General features: G+C 41.6%; 1 protein-coding gene across 1 annotated transcript in view; it reads right to left on the minus strand.

Moving 5' to 3' along the window:
• Window positions 1-24340, minus strand: part of rab36 (RAB36, member RAS oncogene family) — an 80231-nt gene that overhangs the window by 16744 nt on the left and 39147 nt on the right. The window contains exons 4-9 of the mRNA XM_063040920.1: window positions 23282-23383; window positions 19650-19714; window positions 19504-19555; window positions 15252-15333; window positions 9614-9704; window positions 321-440 (exon numbers count right to left, since the gene is read on the minus strand). Of these exons, the coding sequence (XP_062896990.1) occupies window positions 321-440; window positions 9614-9704; window positions 15252-15333; window positions 19504-19555; window positions 19650-19714; window positions 23282-23383 (512 nt within the window). The remainder of the gene's footprint in view (window positions 1-320; window positions 441-9613; window positions 9705-15251; window positions 15334-19503; window positions 19556-19649; window positions 19715-23281; window positions 23384-24340) is intronic.

The following is a 24340-nucleotide window of genomic DNA, read 5'->3' on the forward strand; positions in this document are numbered from 1 at the left end:
ACTTCCCAGTTTTTACTTCATCCCTCCCCTTCCAAGTTTCACCTATTGCCTGGCGTTCCCTATCTCTCCTCCCCCCACCTTTTAAATCTACTCCTCATTTTTTTTTCTCCAGTCCTGCCGAATGGTTTTGGTCTGAAACGACAACTGTACTTTTTTCCCATCAATGCTACCTGGCCTGCTGAGTTCCTCCAGCATTTTGTGTGTGTCGCTCCTTAAATCAATTTGACTTTATAAATAATGAGAGCTTTCAATTAGTACCAAACTTAAGAAACTTAAGAAATCCCTTTCTTTTGTAAAATCACTTATCATTAAACACTTACAGATGGTGCTTCCCTCGCCAATCTTTGCAGAGGGCAAGTCATTTCTTTTCAATTCTTTCAGCAAAGATGCTTCAAATGCCAGGGCTGCTACTCTGAAGAAGAATTCCCTCACATTTTCACCTGTGGAGATAATGTACTGTAACTTTATTCCAATCTGAGGTATTCCTAATTTTATCCCCTTTCAATCTACTGCATGCCAGCTCTGTGGTGTTTAATTATTTCATAAAGATGATTTGTCATTCATGGTGGTTTATAAAATTGTAATACATCTAATGTATTTCAAATACTTATACATTCACATTATTGAGAAATTACAAAAAACTAGATTATTTCATCTTAAGTAAAATTTATTGTGACAATTTCTGATATAGACATGAAATAAATTAACTCCATTGCATCTGCCTGATCATATTGGTAAATTGTGATCCTTTCCATGATAAATCATTCCTGCCCCAGCTTTTTGTCACATGCAACTTTGCATGCAGGGCAAGGAACAGTATTCCAATGACTCCATTCTCAATGGTAGTCACCTTCTTTGTATTTTCTATATCAGCACTGAATTTTCCCTAAGACATGCTCATACTGTCAAAAATGGGAGCACAACGGGAGACCATTCCAGGCATTCCATTTATTTTTTGGAAAGAGCTATCCAATTAGCCACACTCATCTACTCCTTTGCCACAATCCTGCAAGGCTTTCTCTTTTAGTATTTCAGGCATGTTCACCTCTGCAACATCAGCAACATTATCAGCTGCTAAATCTCAATTCATGCTATTAATTCTGGTCTGGGCTCTTGCTCAACCTTACTCACCACTAATAGCCATGCTTTTAGCATTAGTGACTTAACTGACAATGAAATACGAGTTGGCCAATCCACACCAGGTGAGCATGAAAAGAGCCACTTTTTAAATCAGGGCTGCAATCAAGATTTCAAAGGCAGAGTTTTGGGGTAGATTCTCATAGTTGAGGAGCGACCAATGAACAAGAGGCATTCCGTAAGAAGAGCAAACTTTCAGTCAGGTCCGTATTCAAGATTTTAAAAAGCAGAGCTTCGAGCCAGTTTTCTCTGAGTTGGGAGGTGATCGAGATTTCAAAGGCAGAGTTTTACAGCAGATTTTCTGAGTTGCGTAGTGACCAATCTGCAAGAGGGATTCTTTAGAAAGGGCCAATAAAAATAGCACAGGTGCAAACGGAGTGGCCATTCTTGGAGCAGCCTTTGTTTTTGAGTGCCAGGCTTTAGAGTGGCTTTTAATCATCAGGTTCAGGCAAAATCAGGCTTGGGTGATGTAGACTGCCTTGTAAGTTACTCTGTCTGTGTTCTTAATTGTTTATTCCTCATCTATTATCGCCTAGTATAGTGAGAATAAGTCTGGGAGAACTCCAGTCTCCTGAATAAACGCATCTGCACCAGATGCATCAAGCTGCAGCTCCTGAGAGAACGTATTAAGGAACTGGAGTTGCAGCTCAATGACCTTAAGCTCACACAAGGGAATGAGGTTGTCGACAGGAGCTACAGTGAGGTAGTCACCCCTAGGTTGCATATTGGCACCAATGGCATAGACAGACAAGGTGAAGAAGTCCTGAGGAGAGATTTTAGGGAACCAGGTAGAAAGCTGAGAAACAGGACAACTGGGATTGTAATCTCTGGATTGCTGCCTGTGCCACATGCCAGTGAAGGTAAAATAGGATGACTTGGCAGATGAACAAGTGACTGAGGAACTGGTGTAGCGGGCAGGGGTTCAGATTTATGGATCACTGGGATCTCTTCTGGGGAAGTTATGACTTGTACAAAAGGGACGGGTTACACCTGATCCCAAGGGGGTCCAATATACTTGTAGACAGGTTGGCTAGAGTTGTTTGGGTTGGTTTAAACTAATTTGGCAGGGGAATAGGAGCTGGAGTGATAGTGCTGGCAATGAGGTAGTTGGTTTACAAACAGAGGCAATGTGTAGTGAGACTCCCAGCAAGGAGAGGCCGATGATAGGGCAAAATTGCAGTCAATAGGATGAGTTCCAACGTAAAATGCAGACAAAATTGAAAAGGGTGAATACAGGGCTAAAGGTGTTATATTTGAATGTGCGCAGAATACGGAATAAGGTTGATGAGTGTTGCACAGTTACAGATTGGCAAGTATGCTGTTGTAGGCAACATTGAATCATGGCTGAAAGAATGTCCAGGACATACACTGTATTAAAAGAGTAGGCACGAAGGCAGAGGGGGTGGCGTGGCTCTGTTTGTAAAAAACTATTAGAAAGAGGTGACATAGGGTCAGAAGGTATGGAATCGTCGTGGATAGAGCTAAGGAATTGCAATGGTAAAAAGATCCTTATGGGAGTTGTATACAGAAAATGTATGCCAAAAGGGCTATGTTACAATAGTCATGGGGGTATTCAATATGCAGGCAGTTTGGGAAAATCAGGTTGGTGTTGGATCCAGGTGGGGGAGTTTCAAGAATACCTATGAGATGGCTTTCTGGAGCAGCTTGAATAGTTGACCCACTGGAGGATCAGCTATTCTGAATTGGGTGTTGTGCAATGAACTGGAATTGATTAGAGAGCTTAAGGTAAAAGAACACTTGGGGGAAAGTCAGCATAATATCATCAGATTAACTTTTAAATTAGAGACACAGAACCTAAAGTTAGATATATCGGTATTATTGTGGAGTAAGGGGAATTACAGAGACATGAGAGAGGAGATGGCAGAATTGATTGGAAAAGAACACTGGCAGGGATGTCGGCAGAGCAGCAATGGCTGGAATTTCTGGAAGCAATTCTGAAGGCATGGGATATATACATCCCAAAGAAGAAGAAACATTCTAAAGGCAAGATGACACAACTATGGCTAACAAGAGAAGTCAAAGTCAACATAAAGGCCAAAGGGAGGTCATATTATAGAACAAAAATTGGCAGGAAGTTAGAGGATTGGGAAGTTTTTAAATACCAACAGAAGGCAACTGAAAAGTTATTAGAAGGTAAAGATAGAATACGAAAGAAAGTTAACCAATAATATTAAAGAGGATACCAAAAGAGAGGCTAGCATGTATATTGGACCACTGGAAAACGATGCTGGAGAGGTAGTAAGACCATAAGACATAGGAGCAGAATTAGGCAATTCAGCTCATTAAGTCTGCTCTGCCATTCCATCATGCTGATCCTGGATCCCACTCAACCCCATACACCTGCCTTCTCAAGATATCCTTTGATGCCTTGACCGATCAGGAAACTATCAATTTCTGCCTCAATATACCCATAGACTCAGCTGCCACCACAGTTTGTGGCAGAGCATTCCACAAACTTACTGGCAGTAATAGGGAACAAGGTAATGATGGACAAACTGAATAAGAGTTTTGCATCAGTCTTCACTGTGGAAGATACTAGCAGTATGGTGGAAGTTCTAGATATCGGGGATCATATAGTGTGTGAAGTTACCATTACTAGGGAGAAGCTTCTTGGGAAACTGAAAAGTCTTAAGGTAGATAAGTCACCTGGACCAGTTGTTGTACACCCTAGGGTTCTGAAAGAGGTGGCTGAAGAGATTGTGGAGGCATTAGTAATGATCTTTCAAGAATCACTAGATTCCGGAATGGTTCCAGAATACTGGAGAATTGTAAATTTCCCTCCACTCTTCAAGGAGGGAGAGAAGCAGGAGGAAGGTCAGATAGTCTGACCTCAGTGGTTGGGAAGATGTTGGAGTCGATTCAGGGTTTTTGGAGGCACGTGATAAAATTGCAAATGTCACTTAACTCTTCAAGAAGGGAGGGAGGCCAGTTAGTTGGACCTCACTGGTTGGAAAGATATTGGAGTCGATTGTTTAGGATGTGATCTTGGGATACTTGGGGGCACATGATAAAGTAGGCAGCAGAAATGGTTTCCTCAAGGGAAAATCTTGCCTGACAAATATGTTGAAATTCTTTGAAGAAATAACAAGCAGGATAGACAAAGGAGAATTGTGTACTTGGATTTTCAGAAGGCCTTTGACAAGATGCCACGTGTGAAGCTGCTTAAGAAGCTATGAGTCCATGGTATTACTGGAAAGGTTCTAGCATGGATAAAGCAGTGGCTGATTGGCAGGAGGCAAAGAGTGAGAATAAAGGGAGCCTTTGTTGGCTGTCGGTGACTAGTGGTGTTCCAAAGGGGTCTGTGTTGGGACTTGAATTGACTTTATTACTTACATCCTTACACGAGGAGTAAAAATCTTTTTGTTGCATTTCCGTCTAAATGTGCAATGTGCAATTTATAGTCATTTAACAACTAGTATGTACAACAGGGCAGTCAATATAACATACAAATACAATTGTATCAGCCTGAATTAATCAGTTTGATGGCCTGTTGGAAGAAGCTGTCCTGAACCTGTTGGTCCTGGCTATTATGCTGTGGTATCGTTTCCCGGATGGCAGCAGCTGGAAAAGTTAGTGACTGGGGTGACTTGGGTCTCCAATGATCCTTCGGGCCCTTTTTACACACCTGTCTTTGTAAATGTCCCGAATAGTGGGAAGTTCACATTTACAGATGCACTGGGCTGTCCGCACCACTCTCTGCAGAATCCTGCGATTGAGGGAAGCACAGTTCCCATACCAGGCAGTGATACAGCCAGTCAGGTGCTCTCAATTGTGCCCCTGTAGAAAGTTCTTAGGATTTGGGGGTCCATACCAACCATCTGAGGTGAAAGAGGTGCTGTTGTGCTTTCTTCACCACGCAGCCGGTATATACAGACTGCATGAGATCCTTGGTGAAGTGTATGCCGAGGAACTTAAAGCTGTTCATCCTCTCAATCCCAGATCCATTGATGTCAATAGCGGTTAGCCTATCTCCATTTCTCCTGTAGTCCACAACCAGCTCCTTAGTTTTTGTGACATTGAGGGAGAGGTTGTTTTCTTGACACCACTGTGTCAGGGTGATGACTTCTCCGTAGGCTGCCTCATTATTATTTGAGATTAGGCCAATCAATGTAGTATCGTCAGCAAATTTAATTACCAGACTGAAGCTGTGGGTGGCAACACAGTCATGGATATACAGAGAGTAAAGGAGGGGGCTTAGGACACAGCACTGATGGACACCTGTGTTAAGGGTCAGGGGGACAGAGGTGAGTGAGCCCCACTCTTACCACCTGCTGGCGATCTGACAGGAAAAAATGGATCAACCATGATGAAACGGCGGAGCGGACTCGGTAGGCCAAATGGCCTAATTTTGCTACTAAATCTAATGGACTTATAAGTAAAGAATGTTCTTTAAAGTTCAAACTATTATTGTCAGAATTCTGAATGCCTCAACTTTTCCATAGAGGTAATTTCTGGACCAATCAATCCCAATTTATATGCACTTTTCTAATTCTAGCCTTTGTCTTAACTTTGACTTTATTCATTCTTTCAATGTGAGGAAATTATTATTCCTAAAGAATAATATTTGTAATGATTCAGTGCTGGAAGATGAGGAAGGTTAATAAGCAATTAGTATTAATAATATAGATGAACTTGTTCAGAAATTTCTCCAATATCATCTCTTGGAGAAAAATGAAAAATTGCATTCTGTTCTGGATTAAATTGACGACTTGAATCATTACTCTTCTTCAATTATTGATACAAATTATTGCACAGGGAGTTTAAGTACTACTGTGCAGGCATAGATACTCATCTGATGTGATGTAAAATCTAATAATATGTACAGGTCATATATTCATGAGAGCAACATTATTCCAAAACCACGAATTCTATTCGTTAATCATAAATTCAGAAGGCTGAACCCTAACCCACATTCAGTCTCACGAATACACGTGTTTGTTGACCTACACTGATTTCCAGTATAGCAACCCTTTAAGTTTACAATTGGTGTTCAATTCTCCTCCAGAGCTTTTCCTCTCTGACTTTATAATTTGTACCTCCATGATTTCTGCTTCCACCAGTTTTGGCCTACACTACATTTTGACTTTCATTTGCCCTGAGAGCATGCTTTTGAACCTCCTCTGGACCCTCTCCAATGCTAGCACATTCTTTCTTAAATGTGGAATCCAAAACTGCTCACAATACTCCAAATGTGGTCTTGCCTCAGCATTATATCCTTGCTTTTATAGTCTTGTCCTCCTGAACTGAATGCTCACATTGCACTTGCCTTTCTTACTATCAACTCAACCTGCATGTTAACATTTAGGGAATCCTACACTAGGATTCCCAAATCCCCTTGGACCTCCAATTTCTGAATTTGCTCTGTGTTTAGAAAATAGTTTACGCTTTTATTGCTTCTACTGAAGTGCATGACCATATACTACACTATATTCCACCTGCCACTTCTTTGCCATTCTCCTAATCTGTCTAAGTCCTTCTGCAGACTTCCCGCTTCCTAATATTACCTGTCCCTCCACCTATCACCTGCAAACTTGGCCACCTCAAAGGGTTAGGATGCAATTGGGCAATAATATGACAAACCAGCAAAAGCATGGTTCCAGAGTGTCAAAATAATGAGCCTCACACACACGTATAACATTGGCAGAGTTTGTGAAGGATACAGGCAGGAACCCAGCCTCAGCTTGCAATGAGCCTCACATGTGTACAACAGAGACAGTGTTGCAGAGGGATACTGGCAGGAACCCAGCATCAGCTTGCAATGAGTCATTCAAAGGCACTCTCTGATTGACTGAAAAGAACACAGCTTTTAATAATCAGGGAGAAAGACATTTAGTGACACAATGTTCTTTTGGGGATTACATTATACAGTTACTGAGCACCAGTCATGTAATTTATCAATTAATTTAATTTCAATGCAAGCACATAACATTTTCCATTTCTTGTATGCTGAAATTACTCTGTCCAAATATGCGTTAATTTCCTTTAAAATAACTTACTTCGGCAAAATACTAATAAATAGTTTCTTCTGGTTACTTATTCACTTTTGGTAAATAGATAAGAGTATGGTGTATAAATAAACCACTGGAAGAAATCTGCCTTGAAGTTGTAAATTAAGAGACTGACATTTTAAAATTTAGAGAAGGGGCATTTGGTAAGAGAGAAGAAAAACATCCAAGGTTTAGGACTGGTGGTGAATTGGGGTGGAAAAAAGTGGTCTATAAATTGGCTCAGGATCTTGCCTACTCTTACCCCGACTTGGAGTGCTAAGGACAAATGTTGGAGATTCCGGCCAGTTCAGGAAGAAAGCAAGTGATCATCGAACATTCATAGATGAGTAATTCATGAATATCTCCTACAATAACCTAGATAGAAGAACAATGGAACCCTCAGAGAAATGGTATAAAACTGGGCTCCTGAAGTTTATTTTATTTTTATTTTTTTAGTTAGAAATACAGTGCAGAATAGGCCCTTTGAGCTGTACTGCCACACAATCCATGACAATCCCAGTTTAGTTCTAAACTAATCACTGGGCAATTTACAATGACTTTGGACTGTGGGAGGAACCCGGTGGACCTGGAGAAAACCTATGCATAGAGAGTGTGGAATGGGCTGCTGGTGATGGCGGTGGAGGCGAATATGATAGGGTCTTTTAAGAGACTCCTAGATAGGTACATGGAGCTTAGAAAAATAGAGGGCTATGGGTAACCTTAGACAATTTCTCAGGACGTGTTTGGCACAGCTTTGTGGGCCGAAGGGCCTGTATTGTGCTGCAGGTTTTCTACGTTTCTATTTCACAGGGAAGAGGTACAGGGACTCCATACAGAGGACGCCAGGATTGAACTCTGAACTCTGACACCCTGAGATGTACGAGCCTGATTGAATTTTTTGAGGACGAGACTAAACACATTGATGAAGGAAGAGCAGTAGGTGTAGTGTATATGGATTTCAGCAAGGCATTTGACAAGGTACCCCATGCAAGGCTTATTGAGAAAGTAAGGAGGTATGGGATCCAAGGGGACATTGCTTTGTGGATCCAGAATTGGCTTGCCCACAGAAGGCAAAGAGTGATTGTAGATGGATTATATTCTGTATGGAGGTCAGTCACCAGTGGAGTGCCTTGGATCTGTTCTGGGACCCTTTCTCTTCGTGATTTTTATAAATGACCTGGATGAGGAAGTGCAGGGATGGGTTAGTAAGTTTGCTGAGGACACAAAGGTTGGAGATGTTGTGGATAGTATGGAGGGCTGTCAGAGTTTACAGCGGGATATCGACAGGATGCAAAACTGGGCTGATAAGTGGCAGATGGAGTTCAACCCAGGTAAGTGTGAAGTGTTTCATTTTGGTAGGTCAACTATGATGACATAATATAGTATTAACGGTAAGACTCTTGGCAGTGTGGAGGATCAGAGGGATCTTGGGGTCCGAGTCCATAGGACGCTCAAAGCAGCTGTGCAGGTTGACTCTGTGGTTAAGAAGGCGACTGTGTATTGGCCTTCATCAATCGTGGAATTGAATTTAGGAGCCAAAAGGTAATGTTGCAGCTATATAGGACCCTGGTCAGACCCCACTTGGAGTACTGTGCTCAGTTCTGGTTGCCTCACTACAGGAAGGATGTGGAAGCCATAGAAAGGGTGCAGAGGAGATTTACAAGGATGTTGCCTGGATTAGGGAGCACGCCTTATGAGAATAGGTTGAGTGAACTTGGCCTTTTCTCCTTGGAGTGACGGAGGATGAGAGGTGACCTGATAGAGGTGTATAAAATGATGAAAAGCATTGATCGTGTGGATAGTCAGAGGATTTTTCCCAGGGCTGAAATGGTTGCCACATGAGGACACAGGTTTAAAGTGCTGGAGAGTAGGTACAGAAGAGATGTCAGGGGTAAGTTTTTTTACTCAGAGAGTGGTGAGTGCGTGGAATGGGCTGCCAGCAACGGTGGTGGAGGCGGATACGATAGGGTCTTTTAAGAGACTTTTGGATAGGTACGTGGAGCTTAGAAAAATAGAGGGCTATGGGTAACCCTAGTAATTTCGAATGTAGGGACATGTTCGGCACAACTTTGTAGGTCGAAGGGCCTGTATTGTGCTGTAGGTTTTCTATGTTTCTATTATTTAAATTTAAAAGACCAGCGAAAGATGACCTGAGAGCTAGAGTAGGATTATAAAATGTAAACAACTCTGGGATATACTCTGGTCCCAGACTATGAAGAGCTTTAAAACAATTAAGAAAAATTTTAAATCAATTTTAAAAGATACAGGAAGAAATGCAGAATAGCTAGGACAGGAGTGATAAGTTCTCTCATCCTGGTTTTAGTTATTTCTAGTATTTAGATCTATTTGTGTGAGAGAGAGAATGAACGTTTGTGAGGGTGTACGGTTTGTGGCAGCATGCAGGTGTGTGTGAGAGAAACTGCGCTCACCGTTCCTCAGTGCAGAGGTGTAGCTTACCAAACACTCACCTGTTTTAGAAGACACAGACCAATACTCTGCTTGCATCTCATTCGCTACTTTAATAGCATCAGCTTCTGTTCTGTCACATTCAGCCTGGGACTGTTTGATAAACACACAAAGTTAGAGTGCTGGATTTCTGAATGCTGCAGCTTTTATACTTCCACAGCTACCAGAGCTTAATCATCTTCCACAATCAATGTGCACTTTTGCTTAGATATGAAATTTGCCTCAAGAGCTCAAACTTCTGATGCTTACCAGAAGAAAAAAAAAGTATAATGGGCAATAGTTTAGCGTACCAGAACCTTCTTTACAATGAACTGTAATGAAATAAATTAGATTAATACACTTCCAATTATCAATATAATATGTGTGGCCCCATTTACAGCATTATAATAGAAATTGCATCTTATGATTCGATTTTTGCCACACCAACTAAGATTTTAAGATGGATAAAAGAATAGAATTGTTAAGTGATTTACATTACTTTGCAAAATTATTTTTTCATTAGTTACAGTATTCAGTTATTCTTCCTGGGAGCTCAGTGAGGTATAATTGATCTAGAATAAAAACAGAACATATAGGAAACACTCGGCAGGTCACTCAGTCCTTGTGGGGAGAGATAGAGAGGAGAGGTTTCAATTTGAAGTGGTCTCACCAGAGTAAAGATCTAGGGAGGTCAGTTGAGCCAAGGATGACTAAAGAACCAAGCAAATTAAAGTGCAGCAGGCCTGGATAGAATTAAGAAGGGAACTTAGATTTTCTAAGGATAATGAAATCCTTCTCTTTCTAATGAAAGGTCTTTGACCTAAAATGTTAATTTTGTTTCTCTCTCAACAAATCCTGCCTGATCTGTTGAGTATTTCCAGCATTTTCTTTTGTAGTTTCAGACTTTCAATATATGCATTTTTTTATTTTCAAAGATTTCAATGAACATTGAATGAAGTAGAATCACTTTAGGGAAAATATAAAATGCTTGGACAGGCTACAGAAGAGATTTTTATAATATTCATTTATAGCAGAGGTTCCCAACCTGGGCTCCATGGACCCTTTGCTTAATGGTAGGTGTCAATGGCTTAAAGATGCTGATTTACAGCATGATGTTATTTATTTCTCATCCCTTTGATCACATTATTATTCCATCCCCGGTGCTAAGGTGCCTTCCTGAACCTTTAGTTTAGGGACTTGCACAGTGCTGGTAGACAAGGTTTCCAGCATCTTGATCCAGAGACGATGAGAAACAGCAAAAGATTTCTAGGTCAGGATGATTAGCAACCTGGAGAGAAATTTGCAGGAAGGTGCAAGCCATTCCTATGTGTTTTTTGCTCTGGACATTGTTTGCAGGTTTCTGTAAACTAAGAGAAATGTTTCAATGTTAAAATATGAACAATTCCATGAAAGGCCACTTGTAGTCATTCCACTAGGGTAGATCTTGCTACCAGACTGCAGTCTATAAGCTCTTACGGCCGAGGTATGATCAACCAAATCCAAACCTTTAAAGGACTTCGTAACCCATGTGAACAGAACCAGCGATCCCACACCAATCAGTCTGGAGGTTTGTTAATGAGCTGCACAGAGTCTGAACCAGAACTGTGATCAATGAATGATGGAATATAGTGTAGGGAAGTGTATGGTCATGCACTTTCATAGAAGGAATAAAGGAGTAAACTGTTTTCTAAATGGGGAGAAGATTCTAAAACCTGAGGTGCAAAGGGTCTTAGAGTTAACTTACAGGTTGAGTTGGCAATAAGGAAGGCAAATGCAATGTTAGCATTCATTTTGAGGTGATTAACACATAAAAGCAAGAAGATGCTAAGGCTTTATAAGGCCTTTGTCAGAGAGCACTTGTAGTACTGTGAGCAGTTTTGGACATCTTATCTAAGAAAAGATGTGCTGGCATTGGAGAAGTTCCAGAGAAGGTTCACGGGAATGATCCTGGGAATGACAATATTAACATATGAGGAGCAATTGTTGGCTCTGGGCCTGTACTCGCTGGACAGGGGATCTTATTGAAACCTATCAAATATTGAAAGGTCTGGATAGAGGTCTATGGAGAGTCTAGGACCAAAGGACACAGGCCCAGAAGAAAGAGGCATTCATTTAGAACAGACATAAGGAGGAATTTCTTTAGCCTGAGGGTGGTGAATCTGTGGAATTAAATGCCACAGATGTCTGTGGAGGCCAAGTCATTGGGTATACTTCAAGCAGAGGTTGAGAGGTTTTTGATTAGTCAGGGCATCAAAGGGTATGTGGAGAAGGCAGGAGAATGGGGCTGAGAGGGATAATAATTCAGCCATGATGGAATGGCAGAGCAGACTTGATGGGCCAAATGGCCTAATTTTGCTCCTATCTTAGGGACTAACATTTACTTGGGTACAAAAACAGAATGCAGGGGAATAAAAGATTGGTTCATGAAATAAAGAGAGAAAATATATTATCTGAATGATTAAGAAATGAGATTACACAGTTGTGAAAATGAATTTTTATTATCCCAGTGGATGCTTGGCAGTAACTGGTTAGAAATGTTACCTGCCATGCAAATACATAAAACTCAAACTATTCTGTGTTTGCAAATGGTAAATCAGATGGTAAATGCTACTTCTCAGTAAACTTCCAGAGAAAGATGTATTGCTGCTTCTGCATATCTTGGTTATTTTGTACATGTGTGCTTAGCAGCCCATCTGTCCAACTTACACATAAATAAATGTGTACACCACATTATTTCAAAGCAAAATTCCTGGGGTACTGCTGTGAACCCCTAATGCATGCTACGAATAAATAAATAAATATATCATGGGGGATTTCAGTACGTAGGTAGATTGGGAAAATCAGGTTGGTGCTGGATTCCAGGAAGGAGAATTTCTAGAGTGCCTACAAGATGGGGTTTTAGAGCAGCTTGTGGTTGACCCCACTGGGGGATCAGCTATTCTGGACTGGGTGTTGTACAATGAACCAGAATTGATTAGAAAGATTACGGTAAAAGAAACCTTAGGGAAAAGTGATCAGAATATGATCAGATCTACCCTGAACTTTGAGAAGGAAAAGCTAAAGTCAGGTGTATCAGTATTACAGTGGAGTAAAGGGAATTACAAAGGCACAAGAGAAGTGGTAGCCAGAAATGACTGGGAAAGATCACTGGCAGGGATGACGGTAGAGCAGCAATGGCTGGAACTTCTGGAAGCAATTCAGAAGGCACAGAATATATACATCCCAAAGAGGAAGAAGTATTTAAAGGCAAGATGACACAACCATGGCTAACAAAAATAGTCAAAGCTAACATAAAAGCCAAAGAGAGAGCATATAACAGAGCAAATGTTAGTGGGAAGTTAGAGGATTGGCAAGTTTTTAAAACCAACAGGAGGCAACTAATAAGTCATTAAGAAGGTAAAGATGAAATATGAAAGAGTATTAAAAAGGATACCAATAGTTTGTTCAGATAAATAAAGTATAAAAGAGAGCTAAGTGTGGATCTCAGACTGCTGGAAAACAATGCTGGAGAGATAGTAATAGGGAAATGGCATATGAACTGAATAAGTATTTTGCGTCAGTCTTCACTGTGGAAGACATTAGCAGTATGGTGGAAGTTCTAGGTGGCAGGGGTCATGAAGTGTGTGAAGTTGCCACAACTAGAGAGAAGGTTTTTGGTAAACTGAAAGGTTTGAAGGTAGATAAGTCACCTGCACCAAATGGTGTATACCCCAGGGTTATGAAAGAGGTGGCTGAAGAGATTGTAGAGGCATTTTTAATGATCTTTCAAGAATTGCTAGATTCTGGAATGGTTCCAGAAGACTGGAAAATTGCAAATGTCACTCCACACTTCAAGAAGAGAGAGAAGCAGAAGAAAGGAAACTATAGGCCAGTTAGTCTGACCTCAGTGGGTGGGAAGATGTTAGAGTCGATTATTAAGGCTGAGGTCTCAGGGTCCTTGGAGGCACCTGAAAAAATAGGGCACAGTCAGCATGAGACTGCTTAACAAGCTGCGAGCCCATGGTGTTACAGGAAAGATTCTAGCATGGATGAAGCAGTGGCTGATTGGTAGGAGGCAAACAGTGGGAATAAAGGGAGCCTTTTCTTGCTGGATGCTCGTGACGTGTGGTGTTCCACAGGGCTCTGAGCTGGGACTGAATCTCTTTACATTATATGTCAATGATTTGGATAATGGAATGATGCTTTGTTGCAAACTTTGCAGCTGATATGAAGCTAGGTGGAGGGGGCAGGTAGTTTTGAGGAAGTAGAGAGGCTACAGAAAGACAGATTAGGAGAACGGGCAAAGAAATGGAAGATGGAATATAGCGTTGAGAAGGTATGGTCATGCACTTTGGTAAAAGAAATGAAAGGGTCGACTATTTTCTAATGGAGAGAAAATTCAAAAAGCTCAGGTGCACGATTCTGTAAAGGTTAATTTGCAGTTTGAGTCTGTGGTGAGGAAGACAAATGCAATGTTAGCATTTATTTCAAGAGGATTAGAATATAAAAGCAAAGATGTAATGTTGAGACTTTATAAAGCTCTGGAGAAGCCTTACTTGGAGCATTGTGAGCAGTTTTGGTCCTTATCTTAGAAAGGATGTGCTGAAACTGGAGAAGGTTCAAAGGCGGCTCATAAAAATGATTCTAGGATCTGAATAGCCTCAGAATAGAGGGGTGAACGGAGATGAAGAGGAATTTCGTTAGCCAGAGAGTGGTGAATCTGTGGAATTCGTTGCCACAGGCAGCTGTGGAGGCCAAGTCTTCATATACACTTAAGGCAGAGGGTGATAGACTCTTGATTGGTCAGGGCATGAAGGAATACAGGGGGAAGGCAGCAGATTGGGGTTGAGAGGAAAAATAGATCAGCCATGATGAAATGGCGGAGCCGACTCGATGGGCCAAATGTCCTAATTCTGTTCCTATATTTTATGGTCTTATATATACATAGAAGCCACTTGTGAAATAAGAACTGGTTGACCTGCCTGTTTGTGCTTACATTATTTTCACTGATGCATCAATCAATTTCGTCACTGAATCCAAATCAGTGATGGCAGAAATAATTCTGGCAATCAAATTGCATAACCCTCAAAACATAGATGTGATTTCCATTCCGTTCAATACACTGCTGGCACTGTGCCATCTTTGAGCCATCATACTAACATAAGCAGAGCTAGCATTGATAGAATGCAGGGGGACAAATATTGCTATCTGATAGTACTGTTACTTGCATTGCCCAAAAAATTCAAGCAACTATGGAATGTATCATTCCAATGAAAAATTAACCCAACAACCATATGAAATTGAGTAATGAACTTGTGTATGGACATTGATCCCTTAACAGCCTGTCTAGAGACCTTTTTGCTGCTGATGCTTGTCCAGCTGTCTACGGTTATGTGAACTTCAAAACAGCAGATCGTTGTCAAACCATGATCTGCTTGCTCAGCATAATACAAAGGAACTTATGCTAATACCAATTATGCTTTTAATAAGACTGCATTTAATATGCCTTGCATCAGAAAGGTATGTATGTCCTGCAGACATCATACTGGAGACCAGCACTTGAGGCCCCCAAACGATTATGATCCAAGCCTTCCTTCATATACAAGAGATACCACAAATTAGGAGAATAAACTGTAATTTATTGAATATCAAATTAATTGCTGAGGAAAAAAAATTACTCACTAATAAATCCTTCTTAGATCCAACAAGAAATATGGAATTTAAACCCGGATCATTTTCCTTCAGTGCATCCTCTAACCACTGCCTGCCACAGAGACAAATACTATTAAACTTGAGAAGGTTAGCAAAAGAGGCAAGCAAAGTTTTTTTTAATCAATACTTTTTTTAAACAGTATGCCAAAGCAATGTAACACAAGATTGAATGTGTTCGCCCAACAAAAGATTTTTGCGAAGCTAGTAAAAAAAGTCCTCCTCCTTCAAAGAAAGGGGCTCCCTTCCTCTACCATCAACTGCATCTCTTCTATTTCATGCACGCCTGCTTTCACCCCATCCTCCCACCACCCTACAAGGGAAAGGGTTCCTCTTGTCCTCACCTAACACCCTACCAGCCTCTGCGTTCAGCGCACAAGTCTCTGGAACTCCCACCATCTCCAACAGAATCTCACCATCAAGCACATCTTTCCAACCCCCCAAGTTTCTGCTTTCTGCAGAGGTCACTCCCTACACAACTCTCTTATCCATTCGTCCCTCCTCACTGATCTTCCTCCTGGCACTTATCCTTGCAAGTGGAACAAATGCTACACCTGCCCATACATGTGCTCCCTCACTACCATTCAGGGCCCCAAACAGTCCTTCCAGGTGAGGCAACACTTCACCTGTGAGCCTGTTGGGGGTCACATACTGTGTTCGGTGCTCCCGGTGTGGCCTCCTGTATATCAGTGAAACCATGACATAGATTGGGAGATCACCACCAAGAACCTACACTCTGTCCTTCAGAAAAAGCGGGATCTTCCAGTGGTCACCCATTTTAATTCCACTTCCCATTCCTATTCCGATATGTCTATCCATGGCCTTCTTCACTGTCGTGATGAGGCAACACTTAGGTTGGAGGAACAACACCTTATATTTCATCTGGGTAGCCTCCAACCTGATGGCATGAGCATTGATTTCTCCAACTTGCGGTAATGTCTACCCCTCACCATTCTGCATCCCCTTTTCCCTCTCTCACATTATCTCCCTGCCTGCTCATTGCCTCTCTCTGGTGCCCTCCCTGCTTTCTTCCATGGCCTTCTGTCCTCTTCTGTCAGGCTCCCCTTCTCCAGCCCTGTATCTCTTTAACCTATCAACTTCCAAGCTCTTTACTTCATCTCTCCCCCTTCAGGTTTCACCTTGTGTTTCACCTTGTGTTTCTCCCTTCCCTTCCCCCACCTTTTAAATCTACTCCTCAGCATTTTTTTCCAGTCTTGCCAAAGGGTCTCTGCCCGAAATGTTGGCTATGCCTTTTTCCATAGATGCTGCCTGGCCTGCTAAGTTCCACCAGCATTTTGTGCATATTGTTTGATAAAAGTGATTTTGGATTGCGATGCAATTCAATGCCTAGGCACATAAATGTAAACAATCTTAATTTGTTCTCATTGCAAAATGAGGCACCCCAAATTGACCTGTTGCCATTCAAGATTATGAGAAGAATTAATGAACTAATCAATTCTATCATGGAAACAAATTGACACCAAGTGAGAGGTAGAAGTCAAATAGGACTTTCACCCATTAAAGCCTTGAAAGATAAAAGACTAGAGGTGATTAAAATTGACATTTAAGTTCACTTTACAACATTAGAGAACTCATTAGAGAATTCATAGAGAACTACAGCACAGATACAGGCTCTTCAGGCAATCTAGTCCCTCCCAAACTATTATTCTACCTAGTCCTATTGACCTGCACCTGGACTATAGCCCTCCATATCCCTCCCATTCATGTACTTATCCAAACCTCTCTTCAATACTGAAATCAAACCACCTCTGCTAACAGCTCATTCCACATTCTCACCACCCTTTGGGTGAAGAAGTTCCCCCTCATGTTTTCCTTAAATATTTCACCTTTCACCTTTATCCCAAGACCTCTAGTTCTAGTTTTACCCTAGTTCAGTGGAAAAAGCCAGCTTGCATTTACCCTGTCTATAGCCCTCATAATTTTGTATAGCTCTATTAAATTTTCCCTCAGTCTCCAATGCTCCAGGGAATAAAGTCCTAGCCTATTCAACCTTTCCATATAACTCAGGTATGTCGACCAGTGATCGTCCTTGTAAATTTTCTCTGTACTTTCAATCATATTGATATCTTTCCTGTTGGCAGGTGACCAGAAATACACACAATACTCCAAATTGGGCCTCACAAATTTCTTGTACAACTTCAACATAACGTGCCATCTCCTGTACTGAATACATTGATTTATGAAGACAAATGCGCCAAGGTACTGTTGGGTACCGTACAGTTCTGGTTATTCAATATCAACAAAAAGCTGATGCCCTATGGCAGTGGTCCCCAACCACCGGGCCACAAAGCATGTGCTACCCGGCTGCAAGGAAACAATATGATTTGGCGATATGAGTCAGCTGCACCTTTCCTCATTCCCTGTCACGCGCACTGTTGAGCTTGAACGCACGCGAGGTCATTACCCGCGCGTCATGCATGTCTGCGCGGGAAGAAGATCAACTCCTCGAGCTTGCAAATGACGGTGGGTTGAAAAGTATGTTTGACATAATATCTCTGTCGGCATTCTGGCTCAAAGTCAAGGCTAAATATCCTGAGATAGCCACGAAAGCACTGAGAACGTTGCTTCCATTTCCAACATATCTCTGCAATGAATGCAACGAAAACTAAATTGTGGAATAGACTGGAACACAAGGAACCCCCTTCGAGTATTGCTGTCTCCCATCACCCCTCAATGGGACCGTCTTGTTGCCAGGGAACAATCCCACTGATTCAGCGATATTGGTGCATTGCAATGATTTTATATGTTCATACGGGGAAAGTATGTGCTGTGTGTTTAATATCCAAACGTTACTTAAAATGTTATGATGCTATTGACTTATAAGTGACTTATATAACCATATAACAATTACAGCACAGAAACAGGCCATCTCTGCCCTTCTAGTCCATGCCGAGCGCCACTCTCACCTAGTCCCACCGACCTGCACTCAGCCCATAACCCTCCATTCCTTTCCTGTCCATATACCTACCCAATTTTTCTTAAAATGATAATATCGAACCTGCCTCTACCATTTCTACTGGAAGTTCGTTCAACACTTACTTCAAGTTCCCCTGTCCTCCCCGATAATTGACTTATCGAGGAAAATATGCGCTGTGTTTAATATTAAATTCATTAGATAATCCCTTTTAGAAACGAAATTGAGTGTATTAGCCACTTATCACCTATATTCCGGTCGTGATTAACACCACCACCCCCGCCCCCCCCCCCCCAACGAACAGAATTGCCAGAAATGACTTTTGGGGAAAAAAACAGCACGTACACACATGTGCACTGGTGCCCATGCAAGGCTTCATGGTCATTGTAGTCTTTCTCGGGGTAAACACAACGTACTTGACTGCTACTCTTCTCCGTTGGCAATCCTACCAGCCCCCCACCCCCCACTCCCAGTCGGCCGGTCCACAAAAATATTGTCAATATTAAACCGGTCCGCAGTGCAAAAGAGGTTGCGGACCCCTGCCCTATGGTATCTTTAACGTAGTAAAATCCCCCGAGAGAGAAACAAATAAGACAGATATTAATGCTGAGAGGATTAGGAGATAATTAAAAGTTTGGCCATTAAAAAAAATGATCTGCAAGCTAACTCTAATCTGAGCTCAAGAACTATAATGTTCAACAATGATATTTAGATTTAGATACAGAAGAGTGAAATTTAAGCCACAACAAATATTCAACCACGATGCTGCCAGACAAAGTAACCACACAAAGGGAAGGAAATTAAATCAGCATAACCAACAAATACAACTAGGGATATTTTTAAATTTGCCACAATCAATATTAACTATCCTGAGATCCTGAGTCAAGTAGCATTGTGCTTGTGTTTGTGCTTTCTTTCATTCATTGCCCTGTCCTGTCCTGAGGCTGCATGAAGGCTGCAGGTTGTGGGCACCTTTAACCAAATCCAAAAGCCAGCTTCATCACTATTGTTTACATTTTTTTACTCATCAAAGAACCTGACTTGTCCACCCAAAGCAGTATCCGCATTTCCCACATTGTCTTCGTAAGCTAGTTCAGAACCCATAAAATCAGAGTGAAACCAAGTAATTCTTAATTGTGAAGAAATTCCTAAGAAGGAGACTTGTTACAGGTCACCAGTGAAAATACTGATCAATTAAGATTTATAGTAAGTGCAGTAAACATACTATGCATTGAAGTAAATAAGAATTAATGAAAGGACCTTATATATTGATGATAAACCAAGACTTACTTTGTGTGTTCCAGGGTCTTTATGTCAGCCAGGTCAAAAGCTATTATAATGACTGGAAGCACAAATTTAGAACAGTATTGAAACATCATATTGAAACAATCACTTAGACAATATCACATTGCTTCTCTACTGCAAATTATGCTTACCTTCAGCACCTCTATAATAGGCAGAGGCAATGCACTTGAACTTCTCCTGCCCTGCTGTGTCCCAGCTGAAGACAACAGAAATGTGCATCAGTTCAATTCTCTCACTAGCACATTATGTTCAGATTTCTCCTAATTTTCCATAGGATTCTGGTGCTGGTTGAACCAAAGAATTGTAGGATCCAAACATCATTTGTACAGGCATTGCACTATCTCAAGAAACTAGTGTCTTGTTAATAACTCCTTGGGTTCCTTCCCTCAACAAATGCTGACAAAGCCACTTTGTATTTTGCTTTTTACCTCTGAAGCAAGGATTCCAATCCCCTGATCTCAGTTCTGACCACAAAGCCCTGGCCCAAGATGTTCATAAGGATCCATGTTCTTATGTTCTTATCTCCATACACCAGACACAACCTCATCCTTGTTTATCTGCAGCCTCCCTTCCCTGTCACAGGTACTTACTTTACAGTCTGGCTGACTGCAGACCCTGATTCTTAACTTTTCCAAACCCTTGAGTCCAGCTTCCAACTCAAGCAGCACATTTTTGCCAATAAAAGATGTGCACTTTTTTTTTTAGCAGGGCCTGGACCAAAATAGTCCTTAGCACATCACTGATATGCTCACTTATTTGTGGCTATCTTGTGAGGTTTTAAGAGTTTCAAGCATTATTACTGGAATTCCTAACTCACAACTCCTTAACCTGACTTGTATACCTCTATCATGTCTCCTCTCATCCTCCTTCTCTCCAGAGAGTAAAGCCCTAGCACCCTTAATCTCTGATCATAATGCATACTCTCTAAACCAGGCAGCATGCTGGTAAATCTCCTTGTAACCTTTCCAATGCTTCCACATCCTTCCTATAGTGAGGCAACCAGAACTAGACACAGTACCCCAAGTGTGGCCTCACCAGAGTTTTATAGAGCTGCATCATTACCCCGCGATCCTTAAACTCTATCCCTTGACTTATGAAAGCTAACACTCCATAAGCTTTCTTAACTACCCTATCCACCTGTGAGGCAACTTTCAGGGATCTGTGGACATGTAGCCCCAGATCCCTCTGCTCCTCCACACTACCAAGTATCCTGTCATTTACTTTGTACTCTGCCTTGGAGTTTGTCCTTCCAAAGTGTACCACCTCACACTTCTCTGGGTTGAACTCCATCTGCCACTTCTCAGCCCACTTCTGCATCCTATCAAAGTCTCTCTGCAATCTTCGACAATCCTCTACACTATCCACAACATCACCAACCTTTGTGTTGTCTGCAAACTTGCCAACCCACCCTCCTACCCCCACATCCAGTTCGTTAATAAAAATCACGAAAAGTAGAGGTCCCAGAACCGATCCTTGTGGGACACCGCTAGTCACAATCCTCCAATCCAAGTGTACTCCCTCCACCACGACCCTCTGCTTTCTGCAGGCAAGCCAACTTTGAATCCACCTGGCCAAACTTCCCTGGATCCCATGCGTTCTGACTTTCTGAATAAGCCTACCGTGTGGAACCTTGTCAAATGCCTTACTAAAATCCATGTAGATCACATCCACGGCACTGCCCTCATCTATATGCCTGGTCACCTCCTCAGGCTTGTTAGACACGATCTGCCCTTCACGAAGCCATGCTGACTGTCCCTGATCAGACCATGATTCTCTAATTGCCCATAGACCATACTTCTAAGAATCTTTTCCCACAGCTTTCCCACCACAGACATAAGGCTCACTGGTCTATAATTACCCGGACTATCCCTACTACCTTTTTTTGAACAAGGGAACAACATTCAATTCCCTCCAATCCTCTGGTACCATTCCCGTGGACAATGAGGACATAAAGATTCCAGCCAGAGGCTCAGCAATTTCTTCCCTTGCCTCGTGGAGCAGCCTGGGGAATATTCTGTCAGGTCCCAGGGACTTATCCATCCTAATGTATTTTAATAACTCCAACACTTCCTCTCCCTTAATATCAACATGCTCCCGAACATCAACCTCACTCATATTGTCCTCACCGTCATCAAGTTCCCTCTCATTGGTGAATACCGAAGAGAAGTATTCATTGAGGACCTCGCTCACTTCCACAGCTTCTAGGCACATCTTCCCACCTTTATCTCTAATTGGTCCTGTCTTCACTCCTATCATCCTTTTGTTCTTCACATAATTGAAGAATGCCTTGGGGTTTTCCCTTACCCTACTCGCCAAGGCCTTCTCATGCCCCCTTCTTGTTCTCCTCAGCCCCTTCTTAAGCTCCTTTCTTGCTACCCTATATTCCTCAATAGACCCATCTGATCCTTGCTTTCTAAACCTCATGTATGCTGCCTTCTTCCACCTGACTAGATTCTCCATCTCACTTGTCACTCATGGTTCCTTCACCCTACCATTCTTTATCTTCCTCACCAGGGAAAATTTATCCCTAACATCCTGCAAGATATCCTGGAACATCGCCCACATGTCCGTAGTACATTTCCCTGCAAAAACATCATCCCAATTCACACCTGCAAGTTCTAGCCTTATAGCCTCATAATTTGCCCTTCCCCAATTAAAAATTTTCCTGTTGTCTCTGATTCTATCCTTTTCCATGATAATGTAAAAGGCCAGGGAGCGGTGGTCACTGTACCCCAGATGCTCACCCACTGAGAGATCTGTGACGTGACCCGGTTCGTTACCTAATACTAGATCTAGTTTGGCATTCCTACTAGTCGGCCTGTCAACATACTGTGACAGGAATCCATCCTGGACACACTTAACAAACTCTGCCCTGTCTAACCCATTGGAACTAATCAGGTGCCAATCAATATTAAGGAAGTTAAAGTCACCCATGATAACAACCCTGTTATTTTTGCACCTTTCCAAAATCTGCCTCCCAATCTGCTCCGCTGTATCTCTGCTGCTACCAGGGGGTGTATAGAATACTCCTAATGGAGTAACTGCTTCCTTCCCATTCCTGACTTATACCCATACTGACTCAAAAGAGGATCCTGCTACATTACCCACTCTTTCTGTAGCTGTAATAGTATCCCTGACCAGTATTGCCACCCCTCCACCCATTTCCCCCCTCTCTATCCCTTTTAAAGCTCTGAAATCCAGGAATACTGAGAATCCATTTCTGCCCTGGTGCCAGCCAAGTCTCTGTAATGGCCACTACATCATAATTCCATGTATGTATCCAAGCTCTTAGTTCATCAGCTTTGTTCCTGATGCTTCTTGCATTGAAGTACACACACTTTAGCCCTTCTACCTTACTACCTTTACACCCTTTAACTTTAGATTGAGATCTCCAGAAATCCCACAGAAACCAGTCTATAATCTTCTGTCTGTGAGAACAGATGAAGTCTCAGCTTAATACCTCATCAAAAGTCTTTGAATATATTAACAAGCCTAAATGCCATTTGTTGGGGGGTGGGGTTAGTTGGCAAGGGGAGGGATAAGGGGGCTGCTTTAGGTTGTTCCACTGCAAGCCCAATTCTTAGCTCTATGTGCCAACGTTGTGAACGAGCCTGATCAGGGCAGTCAGTAATTTCTGAGGGAAGAATCAACACTTCAAAGAATGCATTTTCAAAATAAAAATTTAAAACCTGAAAACATAGAAATCCTTGATTCAGTGGGCAACTTTTGAAGTTCTGTTAATGCAATTTTAATCAGTACTTACATTTGGAGATTGAATGGGACTCCTGTAATTTCAAACCGCTCAATTTCAAAATCAACTCCAATTGTGGCTTTATAGTCTCGGTCAAACACAGCTTTACAAAACCTGAAATTTTCAATGGGATCACAATTTAATAAATTGTAAAAGCTGTCCTAAACTCAAGGACACAACTATACACAGAGGTTCAAAATGTAGCAATTAAATGCATGAAAAGATAAAAAGACACAAATAAATTCTAGCTGGTGCCTGATCCCTCACCTTGCTGGGTGAGTCCCAGCTCCACTGCCTGACCCAGTCAGCCACCGAGTGATCTTTCTGCTCTTATCTGTGATAGGAGGAAAGAGTACGCTGATGGTGGAACATCTGTTTTGCCATCTCAACAGATGATCCCAAAAATATACATATTTTCTATTCTGGAAGAGATGCTCCAAGTAGCCATTTGCATTGTGAACTATTTTTGCTGAAAGCTCCCTATAATTTTTAGCAATCTAGGGGCAGTCAGTACTCCAGAAAATTATATAAAATTCTGTTAAGATTATGAAAGCAGATACTCCCAGCAAAGGTAATCCTTATCAGTTATTGATAATAGGCAGAGGTTTCATCATTATTCAAAATGGTAACAGGAAACTTCCCAAATAATTCCAGCATAGTTGAATTTTGATGGAAATTCTGTCTTTTCTGCTAGAACAAGCAAATTCAAGATAGATTTAACCAGGAGACAGATAATAGATTCAAATGTATGTTATGTTACAAGTGACTCTTCTTCACTACTGTTAGGGGTCATTCCCGAATGACATTATGGATTAACTAAGAATGTGTCTTCAGGAAATGAAACCTGTACTCAATTTAACTTCCGACTGATACTTTGCAGCTAGTGAAACCAATCATTGGGCGTGGGGCATTCTGACACTGACCCATTGAAACTTCATTGATAAAGACAGAAAATGAATGTTTCTGCTGAGTTCCTCCAGCATTTTGTGTGTGTTATTGAAAATGTATCCCTGCAATTTAAAGCACAGTTCACAACAGTTCTGTTTTGCCACTTAATCCTTTGTTTAGTTG

The sequence above is a fragment of the Mobula hypostoma genome, chromosome 2, assembly GCF_963921235.1.
Source record: "Mobula hypostoma chromosome 2, sMobHyp1.1, whole genome shotgun sequence".
Classification (NCBI taxonomy): domain Eukaryota; kingdom Metazoa; phylum Chordata; class Chondrichthyes; order Myliobatiformes; family Myliobatidae; genus Mobula; species Mobula hypostoma.